The sequence below is a fragment of the Urocampus carinirostris genome, chromosome 18, assembly GCF_059441175.1.
Source record: "Urocampus carinirostris isolate Australia breed hairy pipefish chromosome 18, RoL_Ucar_1.0, whole genome shotgun sequence".
NCBI classification, from domain to species: domain Eukaryota; kingdom Metazoa; phylum Chordata; class Actinopteri; order Syngnathiformes; family Syngnathidae; genus Urocampus; species Urocampus carinirostris.
This window is the reverse complement of record NC_142366.1, coordinates 25,090,861-25,103,334: the sequence shown is the minus strand read 5'-3', so window position 1 is coordinate 25,103,334 and position 12,474 is coordinate 25,090,861. Positions and strand designations below refer to the sequence as shown.

At 44.5% G+C, this 12,474-nt stretch overlaps 1 protein-coding gene across 1 annotated transcript in view; it reads right to left on the bottom strand.

The window, feature by feature from the left end:
* The window catches only part of vstm2a (V-set and transmembrane domain containing 2A), an 83,228-nt gene extending 71,630 nt beyond the window's left edge, over positions 1–11,598 (bottom strand). Inside the window, exons 1-2 of the mRNA XM_088322248.1 lie at positions 11,225–11,598; positions 10,504–10,664 (exon numbers count right to left, since the gene is read on the bottom strand). Of these exons, the coding sequence (XP_088178374.1) occupies positions 10,504–10,664; positions 11,225–11,303 (240 nt within the window). The 5' untranslated portion in view covers positions 11,304–11,598. The remainder of the gene's footprint in view (positions 1–10,503; positions 10,665–11,224) is intronic.
* Between the last annotated feature and the right edge of the window lie 876 nt (positions 11,599–12,474).

Here is a 12,474-nt window from a genome sequence, read left to right as displayed (position 1 = left end):
TTATATTGGGATTTCTCCGCCCTTGGAAAATATGAGCTGAACATAATATCTATTACACTACAGAAACCATGTCAAAAACGGATTATTACCTTAACATTCTGTTCCTTTTAATAAAAGACTGCAACAGTGCAGGAGTTCATGTCAGGACCGGAACGGAAACAGGACGCAATTGCGTTACGTTTCTCACAATTTTTATTGGAGGAAAAAGAAAGGGCTGCACCCACGATCCGGTGATTTCTGGACAAGGGAATCAGGTCGGTCTGGACGCGGAAGAGGATTCAGTAGCCGGGACAGGAGAGCAAAAACGTGGTCGGGGTCAGAAGCGGCTCGTAAGTCAGGAAAGGAGAGTAGACGTGGTCAGGGACAAAGAGAGGTCGAAAGCTGGTTCGGGAGAGTAGATGTAGTTAGGATCAAAAATGGGTCGAAGCCGGGGGACAGACGTGAGCAAAAACGGGACAGGTGGGAGTCAGGGTCGAAAAAAAAGCTTGCTGAGTTCAGTTTGCACTGAAAGAAAATACGCTGATTGTCAGGACCAGAACGGAGAAAGGACCCACTTGTGTTGCGTTTCTCACAAGTTTTATTGGAAGAAAGAGAAAGGGTTGCGCCCACAATCTGGTGTTGGGTGGACGCGGGAAGCAGGTCGCTCTCGTACTCGGCTTGTGATCCGAACGTGGAAGTGGATCTTCCGTAGTGAGCGATGGCGGTGTCGGGAATGGAAAAACGGGTCAGTATCCGGGACAGGAGAGCAAAAACTTGGTTGGGGACAGAAACGAGTTGTAAGCCTGGACGGGAAAGCAGACGTGGTCGGGATCAAAAACGGGTTTTAAGTCGGGACGGGAGAGCAGACGTGGTCGGGATCAAAAAAAGGTTGAGCCGGAGACAAACGGGAGAAAAAAACGGGACAGGCGAGAGTCAGGGCCGCTTGCCTAGTATACACGGAGATTCACAGACCGACTGACAATAGGTCACAGAAATGAGTGGGTTTAAATAGGGACACGGAGCCAATCAGAGGGAGCTGGCGCCAAAGGAGCGGGCACAGGTGCATGACATCGGTAATTATGAAAAAAAACGCAGACTGGTACGCGGTAAAAAGAGGTCAAAACGACAGTAATCACGAATATACGTCGAAAAAAAAATCCTGAATATGAGAATTATTCACCATAAGACAAACATGTCGTATTTCAAGGCAGCCCTCGTTTTATGTAAACGCTTCAGGCAATGTTTGACTTCATTTTTAACGGCCGTATTAAAAAAGTGTCCAGGCTATCGCCCACACTCTGAAGTTTCCTGAAATATACATCGCTGAGCATTATTATATAACAGGCTTGTCAAACATAAGAGCCGCGGAATGGAGGATTTAAATCCCACTTTCCATACAATTCTGATTGTCAAGTATTTAGCTCATATCTATCAAAAGATGTAATTACCGTATTTTTCGCACTATAAGGCACACCTAAAAGCCTTTATTTTTTTCAAAAGCTGACCATGCGCCTTATCATACAGTGCGCCTTATATATGGATCAATATTAAGTCGCAAAGTCTTGCAACTAATGCAGCAGCCGCCGACTCGATTTTCCCCCGAAAGCCAAGTAGTACGCGGTGTATGGTGGGATGTATTTGCCGGCGTTTGATTGGCTAACCAATGTGTAAATCATCATTTGAATCTGATCACTATTGGCTAAAGTTATTCGGAGGTAAAGGGGGCGGATCCTTTTTATCATTTACAGGCTCGCATAGGCTAAAGGCACAATACAAAGCCTGCAATTGGCCGAAAAAGATGTGTCAATCATCAGTTGAATCGATCACTATTGGCTAAAGTTATTCAGAGGTAAAGGGGGCGGATCCTTTTTATCATTTACAGGCTGGCATAGGCTAAAGGGGCAAAACAAAGCCTGCAATTGGCCGAAAAAGATGAATGTGAATAGCAAGTTGGGTTGACGGCATACAGAAAACAGTATTTTACTATTCTGTACTGTATTTGCAAATATTTTACTCTCCTGGATTTACTACACTCAGGGATATAAGAGGACCATGGTTGCACATTATTATTGAACACAACGACTTCGGTGAGCTACTCTGGCTATATATTTTCCCTGTATCTTGTTTCAGACTGAACTCGATGTTTCTGTGATAAGCGGTGCAGATAATGGATGGAATGGAGTGTCTATTTTTAAATTAAACTCAATTCCAAGTGTTTATTGTCATATGCACAGTAAAGTTGTGAGCGAAAAAGAAAATAGAAACTAAGGAATGGTTGGCATTTCTTGAATCCCAAGACTTTTACCTCCCAAATGATATTTGGAACGATGCATTTGAGTGACATCATACGGACACCGCATCCGCACGTGTCTACGACACGTATTTGCTTCTTTGCAAGCTTTGGGAATGTTAAGGGGGTAAGAAGTTGGACTGAACTATCTAACTGTTTTGTCGACGTTCCCATTGTAGCGCCTTATAATCCGGTGCGTCTTATGTATGTCAAATAAAGGACCAAAAACTATTTTTCCGGGGTGCGCCCTATAACCCGGTGTGCCTTATAGTGCAGAAAATACGGTATTTAAATGCATGCAAAAGCTCTCTCTGCCTGCTAGGGGGCAGTGATGAGTTTGTATAGCCTGGTGAGTTGGTTCAGGTCTAAAACTGCATTTACTTAACTGTTAAAATAAACCATTCAGATGATTCCAGGATAGCTTTCACCCTTTACATTAATACATTATCCCACTAATGTTAAGGCGCAGATACAGGACAGCAAGATTTAGGAGGGCCCACCTTGGAAAAAGCCTGATCCCTTCTTTTATTACCCTTCTAAACAAGAGGCCCTGTTGACCGATCCAATCAGTCTTACTTCCTTGTCCCTCGGTTATCTATTTTTGTCATTTTGCTGTTTTAATCATGTTGGACTGTTGTTTTCCCCCAGTACAGTCTGTGGTAGTGAATTTATTTAAGAGGTTCAATAAAATTTACCATTTAGCATCTTGATTATCCTCATTTTGCTCCTGACTACGTCTGTTCACCCGTCCCGGCTTATGATCTCTATTTGTTCCCCGACTACTCCTTCTCTCCTTTTTTGGCTTATGACTCGCTTCCAACCCGGACCACGTTTTTGCTCTCCTGTCCCGGCTATCAATCTGACACCACTATTGCCCGCTACGGAAGATTCACTTCCGCGTTTGGAGCACAATCCGACACTCTTCCGGCGTCCAACAAACACCGGATCAGCCCTTTCTCTTCCCTCCAATAAAACCTGTGAGAAACGTAACGCACTTGGGTCCTGTTTCCGATCTGGTCCTGACATGTATGTGTTGTGTTTAGACAACATCCCTTTCATCCATGATTATAATATGTAGGGTAGGTTACTAATGAAGGTCAAATGATAAAGTATAATGCTAACAAAAATGGAGTTGACTTTCCTTTGCTGAACCGGCATGAGATCAGAAAGTCTGAATACTGCCCCAGAGCCAAACCGAGTTTGACGTCCCTGTTTTTGCCATGATTACTGATGTGACTCAGCTGTGCCCGGTCCTTTGGCGCCAACTGCCACGGGTTCTGACTGGCTCCCGATCAGTATTTGTACCCAGTCCTGTCTGTCCCCTTTAGTCAGTCCGTCTGCGAACCTCAGTAAACACTAGGCAAGCCTCTTTCGACCCTGACTCCGTCCTGTCCAGTTTTTGCTCCCGTCTTTGTCCGGCTAAGAGCCATTTTGCTCCTGACCACGTCTGTTCACCTGTCCCGGCTTACGATCTCGCTTTGTTCCCCGACTACATCTTCTCTCCTTTTCTGGCTTACGACTCGCTTCCAACGCCGACCACGTTTTTGCTCTCCTGTCCCGGCTACCGACCATTTTTTTCTGTCATTGGAAATGCCATCGCTCTCCACGGAAGATCCACTTCCGCGTTCAGAGCAACTTGCTTCCCGTGTCCAGCAATCGCCGGATTGTGGGCGCAACCCTTTCTCTTCCCTCCAATAAAACTTGTAATGTCTGTCCCCTTTTGTCAGTCCATCTGCAAACCTCAGTAAACACTAGGCAAGCCTCTTTCGACTCTGACTCCCACCTGTCCCATTTTTTGCTCCTGTCTCTCCACGGCTTGGACCCGTTTTTTATCCTGACTATGTCTACTCTCCTGTCCCGGCTTTTGACCTCTTTTTGTCCCCGACTACGTCTTCTATCCTATTCTGGACTACCACTCGCATACGACCCCGAACACGTTTTTGCTCCCCTCGACCTTGTCTTTTTCCCGTTCCTGACTCCGCCATCTCTCGACACGGAATATCCACCTCCACATTCAGAGGGTCCTGCTTCCTGCCTCCAGCAACCACCGGATCGTGTGGGCAACACTTTCTTTTCCTCCCAATAAAACTTGTGAGAAACGCGACGCAAGTCGGTTCTGTCTCCGTTCTGGTCCCGACAATATTTGTATTCGTGCAAAACAAACACGGATTCCCATAACTTTTTAAAAAGTCACATCAAGTAATACTTTTTCCAGTCCTCCATATCAAATACCCCAAGGACCGGGACAGGGCGTAAACATAAACACAACTAATGAGGTTACAGAATGATAGAAGTCTGCAAAAATCATCTCAGTTTTGGTTTTATTGGCAGGCAGATGTGGGACAGAAGCGGTTACGTAACAAGAACATATTTCGGGGACACTTCCAGTCTGAAAAATATGACGAGGCAGCACAAGCGTCTTCGTGTTTAAGGTGCACTGCGACAAACGGGACTTTGCGCCTGATTTAAGGTCCGAAAGAAGCGGGTACTGATCATTTCTTGGTAGAAACTAAATATGAATACAATTATGACTCACAACAAGTGGTAAGTTTTCTCTCCTGGCTTTGATCTCTTTGATCTCGGGCAAAACGAACATAAAATGCGACAGAAACAAAATGAAAAGAAATCCAAACAGCTTGCCGACATCATTTTTGCCGTTATTCCCCTAGCCTGCACAAAATGGAGTCATTTGATTCATATTGAGTTTCTTTTGTCTTTTCTTAGCATATTTGGTATTGGAGTAATCCAAAAGTCATTGAAAGTAATCCAGTTAAAGTAACCCTACCCAACCCTGAAGACGACTCATCCCAAAAAAACACGTTTCAAAGTATTAAGGATTGATAATCAGAATATATAACAGAACAACACTTTCAAATGAAGTTTATTCTAAATCTACTTATAGCATTCATTGCATTTACATGTTTTCCATCTGGCATTAGTAGGTATCTGTATTGACTCGTCTTGATTCATACAATGTTTGCGTTGTGTCATCTGCTACAAGCCACGTGAACTCCTCTTTACGCGATGCTTTTAATGTACGTTTACGTTTTGTAGCGTCATCAATTTTGTCAGCTTCTTTTGAATCTTTCTTTTGGGGCTGACATTTTGGCTTGATTCCTAACCATCAGTATGTACCTGTATCAACTCATTTTCTTTCGTGCAATGTTTGCGTTGCGTCATCTCCTACAAGCCAGGTGAACTCCTCTTTCCGCGATGCTTGTAATGTACTTTTACGCTTTGTAGCGTCATCATTTTTTTTAGCTTCTTTTGAATCTTTCTCCTGGGGCGGAGGTTTTGGCTTGATTCCTAACCATCAGTATGTACCTGTATCAACTCATTTTCTTTCGTGCAATGTTTGCGTTGCGTCATCTCCTACAAGCCAGGTGAACTCCCCTTTCCATGATACATTTAATGTACATTTACGTTTTGTAGCACCATCATTTTTGTTCGCTTCTTTTGAATCTTTCTTCTTGGGCTGAGGTTTTGGATTAATTCCTAACCATCAGCATGTACCTGTATCGACTCATCTTCATTTCACGCAATGTTTGAGTTGCGTCATCTGCTACAGGCCAGGTGAACTCCTCTTTCCATGATACATTTAATGTACATTTACGTTTTGTAGTACCATCATTTTTGTTCGCTTCTTTTGAATCTTTCTTCATGGGCTGAAGTTTTGGCTTGATTCCTAACCACTTCTCAATGTTTGCGTTGTGTCATCTGCTACAAGCCACGTGAACTCCTCTTTCCACCATGCTTTTAATGGACGTATACGTTTTGTAGCGTCATCATTTTTTTAAGCTTCTTTTGAATCTTTCTTCTGTGGCTGAGGTTTTGGCTCGATTCCTAACCACCAGTATGTACCTGTATTGACTCTTCTTCATTCATTAAAGGTTTGCGTTGCGTCGTCTGCTTCAAGTCACGTGAACTCCTCTTTCCATGATACCTTTAACGTACATTTACCTTTTGTAGCGTCATCAATTTTGTCAGCTTATTTTGAATCGTTCCTCTGGGGCTGAAGTTTTGGATTGATTCCTAACCACTTATCCATTTTCTTTGTGTTCTCTGTGCATCTACTTTACAAAATGATATGCAAATGCACGACCATATACCGCTCGGGAAAGTCTGGAAGCAGTAAGTTATTCGATGCAGGCTGGCGAGTATGCAAATTGCCAAACCGAACGAAGATTTCAACATCGGAAAAAAGCAAACATTTGATTTGAAAAAAAAAATATTTTGTTCGTTTTTTTCCTTGAAAAAGTTGCCGGTGTTATGCCTAGAAATGCATCTCTGCTGAGATTTGCATCCCCTAGCTACTATAAGCACTTTTATCTGGTTTTATCTCACTTTTATATCACTTTTCGGGAATGTAAGGGCGAACATATAACCAAAGCCACTTCGTCTTGCATTTGTTGGGAATGTAATACAACTTGGATGGATGGATGGATTTGTGTCATGAATGCTGATTCGGGGCACCTGCAGATGCCCCGTTGGCGCCAAAAGCCACGGGACCTCATTGGCTGTTGGACTCTTTTTAAACTCCCGTCTTTCGAAAGGAAGCCGTCTGTCCGTCTGCAAACTTATGCTCTCAGCTAGGCAAGCTTTTGTACTCTCCGACATTCTCCTGGCCTGTTTTCCTGCCAGATACCTGCTGCCAACCTGTTTCTGCACTCGTTTCTACTATCTGACATTATCCTGGCCTGTTTTCCTGCCTGATACCTGTTGCCGACCTGTTTCTGGACCCATTTCTGCTTTTGTCCCGGCCATCGACCTTTTTTTTTTTTTTGCCGTGTTTCCTGTCTGAAACCTGTTGGCAACATGCTTCTGGACCTGTTTCTACTATCCGACATTCTCCTTCCTGTTTTCCTGCCTGATACCTGTTGCCAACCTTTTTCTGGACCCGTTTCTGCTTTTGTTCCTCTGTCCAGGCCATCGACCTCTTTTGCCCTGTTTTCTGCCTGATACCTGTTGCCAACCTGTTTCTGGACCCGTTTCTACTATCCGACATTCTCCTGCCCTGTTTTCCTGCCTGATATCTGTTGCCGACCTTTTTCCGGACCCGTTTCTGCTGTTGCTCCTCTGTCCCGGCCATCGACCTCTTTTGCCCTGTTTTCTGCCTGATACCTGTTGTAGACCTGTTTTTGGATCTGTTTCTACTATGCAACATTACCCTGCCCTGTTTTCCTGCCTGATATCTGTTGCCGACCTTTTTCTGGACTCGTTACTGCCCTTGCTCCTCCGTCCCGGCCATCGACCTGTTTTGCGCTATTTCCTGCCTGATACCTGTTGCTGACCTCTTTTCTGGACCCGTTTCTGTTTTCCTCCTCTGCCCCGGCCATCAACCTGTTTTTTCGCCTACCCTCGCTCGACACGGAAGAGCCACTTCTGCGTTCCTGCTTTCTGCTACCCGTGTCCGACGATCCTCGGATCGTAGATGCCATCACTGTTCTCTCTCTTTCTTAATAAAAATTGAGTAAAACAAACGCTATTGGGTCCTGTCTCTGTCCCTTGCTCGTGACAGTCTGTGGACTTGCAGGCGCGTCCGTCCTTGAAAATGAACTCACACATCAACATTTCGCCGTATCAAATTGCCTCTGATTTGCCGCAAATGTCACCCCTCTAAACGCGTGGCAACGTCATCATCTCTTCGTGTCACCGTTACTAAAAATTCCATCTTTCTCTTCCCCGACCGGACCAACCGGCCAAGTGATAAACGTCTCGTTACGGTGCAATAACCTCTGCATCATCAGTAGGCCTCTTAAGCCAAACACCCAAGAGCCAGACGGGAACAAATACACATCAAAGCCCGGGCAATGATGTCGTAAAGCTGGGCCACAATACAACAATAATGAAATCCTGGTGGATTTGGAAAACAGTGTCACAAACACACACACACACGAGGAAGTAGAGCGCTCGTCTCGGGATCAAGAGATCGCAGGTTCGATTCCCAGCTCCTCTGTGTTATATGTCCAAGTGTCCTTGGGCAAGACACTGAATCCCTAATGCCCCCAATAAGCAGGTCGGCGCCTTGCATGGCTGACTCCCTATTGGTGTGTGAGTGTGTGTGTGTGAATGGGTAAGTGTGAAGCACATTGTAAAGTCTTCATTGACTTTAAAAGCGCTATAGAAATGCAGACCATCTACCATTTGGCATCTTGATTATCCTCAAACCATTTGGAGGCTGACTCCCTATTGGTGTGGGAGTGTGTGTGTGAATGGGTAAGTGTGAAACACCTTGTAAAGTGCTTTGGGAGGTTTTAATTGACTTGAAAAGCGCTATAGAAATGCAGACCATCTACCATTTACCATTTAGCATCTTGATTATCCTCAAAACGTTTGGAGGCTGACTCCCTATTGGTGTGTGAGTGTGTGTGTGTGTGTGAATGGGTAAGTGTGAAGCACATTGTAAAGCGCTTTGGGAGCTCTTCCTTGACTTGACAAGCACTATAGAAATGCAGACCATTTACCATTTAGCATCTTGATTATCCTCAAAACGTTTGGAGGCTGACTCCCTATTGGTGTGTGAGTGTGTGTGTGTGTGTGTGTGTGTGTGTGTGAATGGGTAAGTGTGAAGCACATTGTAAAGCGCTTTGGGAGCTCTTCCTTGACTTGACAAGCACTATAGAAATGCAGACCATTTACCCTTTAGCATCTTGATTATCCTCAAAACGTTTGGAGGCTGACTCCCTATTGGTGTGTGAGTGTGTGTATGTGTGTGTGTGTGAATGGGTAAGTGTGAATCACATTGTAAAGCGCTTTGGGAGGTCTTCATTGACTTGAAAAGCGCTATGGAAATGCAGACCATTTACCATTCATTTTTATTTCCGTCACACAACACGGCAAGATGTCCAGTAGACAATTCAGTTCCCTGTCCGTCTTGAATTCAGCAAAAAAGTCCAGTACATTCTCAACCACCGAGTAGCAGCAAGACACAAATGTACTATCATTTTAGTCCCTGAGTTTGATTTTCTTTTTTTTTTCAAATATTTATATTAGCGGGCAGCGCGGCGGCACAGTGGTTAGCGCATATGCGGCACAGTTCTGAGGTCATGAGATCCAACCTCCTGTGTGGAGTTTGCATGTTCTCCCGTGCTTGCGTGGGTTTCCTCTCACATTCCAAAAACATGCATCTCAGTTGAATTGACCTAACCAAATTGTCCCAAGGAGCAAATTGTCTGTCCCTGTGTGCCCTGTGATTGGCTGGTCATCAGTTCAGGGTGGCCCCTGCCCACTGCCAGAAAATAGCTGAGATGGGCTCCAGCACCCCCGTGACCCTACTGAGGATAAGCGGTGCTGATAATGGATGGGTGTGTATTGTCTTTTTTTCGCAAGTAAATGCCTTTTACCACTTATGCATAGGTTTCCTGAAGAATTCCATCTGTAGTCCTCTTGGATGGTTTATTTTAGTTACGGTGCATGATTAAAGGGTTCTTTGATGCACAAGTTTCTGAAAAAAAGTGTTTTAGCAGTCTTCTAATCATTAGTGTCTTATGTTTTTGTGCAGGATTCATTGAAATAATTTCTATTTCTTTGTACATGTGTCTATTACATTTCTCTCCAGAGCCCATCCATCTATACATTATCTGCACCACTTATCCTCAGTAGGGTCGCGGGGGTGCTGGAACCCATCCCAGCTATCTTCGGGCAGTGGGCAGGGGACACCCTCAACTGCTCACTCATTCACACTTAAGGTGATTTTGGTTAGGCCAATCAACCTGGCATGCATGTTTTCGGAATGTGGCAGGAAACCGGAGTGCCCGGAGGAAACCCAGGCAAGCACGGGGAGAACATGCAAACTCCACACAGGAGGTTCGATCTCATGACGTCAGAACGAAATTTAAGGACAAAATATATATTTTTCCCCAGTTCTTCAGGATATTTTTTTTTCTGTGGAGTGGGATAACGCTTTACACTGAAAACAACAGAGGACAGATGATGAGGTTGCTGTATCTGAGTCACAGGAGGTTCGATCTCACGACCTCAGAACTGTGCCGCAGACCCGCTCACCACTGCTCCACCGCGCTGCCCTCTCTCCAGAGTCCTTGACTAATATTCATTTTTACATTGTTTTATTTGGATCTTCCTTCTGTAGTCCATGATAAATATCAGAATCACGATCCAAATGTGGTTGTGGTCCACCAGTGTTGCAGACAAATGCAAACTTTCCGAGGTTTTTACATTCCTCACAGCTTGTGGTAAACAACCCCCCCCCTCCCTGTTTTTTTTTTTTTTCTTACCTCTTCAGTATCCACCTCCTCTTCGGCGGGTTCGGGCGTTTTGACGAACCACCACTGGATCTCCAGATAAACCGCCGTGGTCCGGCTCTGGAAAGCGCACGCCATTTCTATGTTTTGCCCCTCTTTAACAGTCATGTTGGAGGGGAGTTCGGTGAAGCGACCTGCAGAAGATGGAAGGGAGATGTGGGGGTGTGAGGAATTGGGGGGGGTCGTTGCAGAGGTAATGAGTGGGGTGGGTAGAATAAGAGAAAGCATTGTGGGGATCATTTGGGTGCTGAAAAAAAGCGGAAAATAACTACCTAGAATATTTTTTTGGTTTATATCTGTACATATGCTTGTCTTTTCATCAAAATGGGTATCAAGAAAAATGCAGTATGACACTGCAAGTCCGAGAGGAAATTAATTTTAAGACACGAGGCAAAATATATGTAATGAAATGCACAAGAAGCTTGCTATGGGTGTCAGGGCAGATGGGTTTTAGGTTTCAGCACCTCGGACAGCGACAGCTTCGAAAAATATATATTTGATGTATTAAAACATGGCAAGCGATCACCAGTTGCTTTTTCTTTTCCCTCTGTATCTTCCGTCTTGCTACTGTCGGCTGGGACGTTTTAACAAGCAATCTCTTTTCGAATAAAAAAATAAAAATAAAAATAAAAAATAAAACACCGCATTTCTAATGGTCACCCCTATTTTCTTTTAAAGGTTTTAACAGTCTTACCTTCAAAAGAGAATCCAAAATGCACGCAAAAGCCAGCCAGGAATATAAATCCAGCGGTATCGTGAGAGGTCCACATCATTGCACTGTTGAGCTGTATTTTGCCAAAAAAAACCGGAAGAAATAAAACCGATCAAACACTCGCCGGGTGGTCGTTTTGAAAGGGACGTCGCCTCAGATTGAACATGCCGCAAACTAGCGCCAGTCGTTGCGCAACTTCTTTTTTTTCTTTTTTTCTCTCTCTTCTTTCTCGTCACTGCAGCGGCGCCCGTTGACGACCGCTCGCTTCGACTGGAGCTTGGAGAATAAGCGAACGAGCTGCGCAGCGTCGGAGCGACGTCAGTCAGTCTTGCTGCTGCTGAGTCTCTCTGTGTGTGTTTTTTTCCCTTTTTTTCCCCTCTCCCCCCTTTCCCACCTCACCAGTACATCCCCGGGCTATTCATTTCATTTCTTGGCTGTTTCCAGCCAATCTGTTTATCTATTTAGAAAAAGCCACGCAGTTTCTACACTGATAGAATATTTAAATGAAGAGATATTTAAGGCGTGGGCGTGGAAATTCAAGTCCTGGAGCGTGGAATAAGAAGAGGGGGTGAGGGGGAATGGAAGCAAGTCATAAGTCATTAGTATAGAAGGGATCCTGCCGGAATATTAGTCTCATGGGCAGAGGGAGAACATGCAGCACTCTTGCATTATGCACACGTGGTGACATTCAATGGATTTGCGGAAATGTGTGCAGAGCGCAATCTGGGTGCAGCCATCTGGAGAAATCAACTTTATTCTTTTATTGATTAGGAAGATGAAGTGGAATATTCGAAGAAAAATCAAACGAGTTGTTACCGAGAGATTGCAGCGGTATATGAGCGGTGTAAGCGAAAATAAAACGCCATGAAAGGGAAAATAGTTTTGTTGCGTCATCCTAAACTGGAGCAAATTTTAAATGGTGGCTCACAACTCTTACTTTTCGTCTTCAAAATAAAATCTATGGACAAAGTTAGTTTTTTAGCAAAGAACATGTAAGCTACTAGCGATTTAATTTGTATTTTTTAATGTGAATGTGAACAAAACAGGCATTCTCGTATCCTCAGTAGGGTCGCGGGGGTGCTGGAGCACATCCCAGCTATCTCCAGGCAGTGGGCAGGGGACACAGGGACAGACAACCAGGTACTCATTCACACCTAAGGACAATTTGGACCAGCCAATTAACCTGACACGCATGCATTTGGAATGTGGGAGGAAACCGGAGTGCCCGGAGG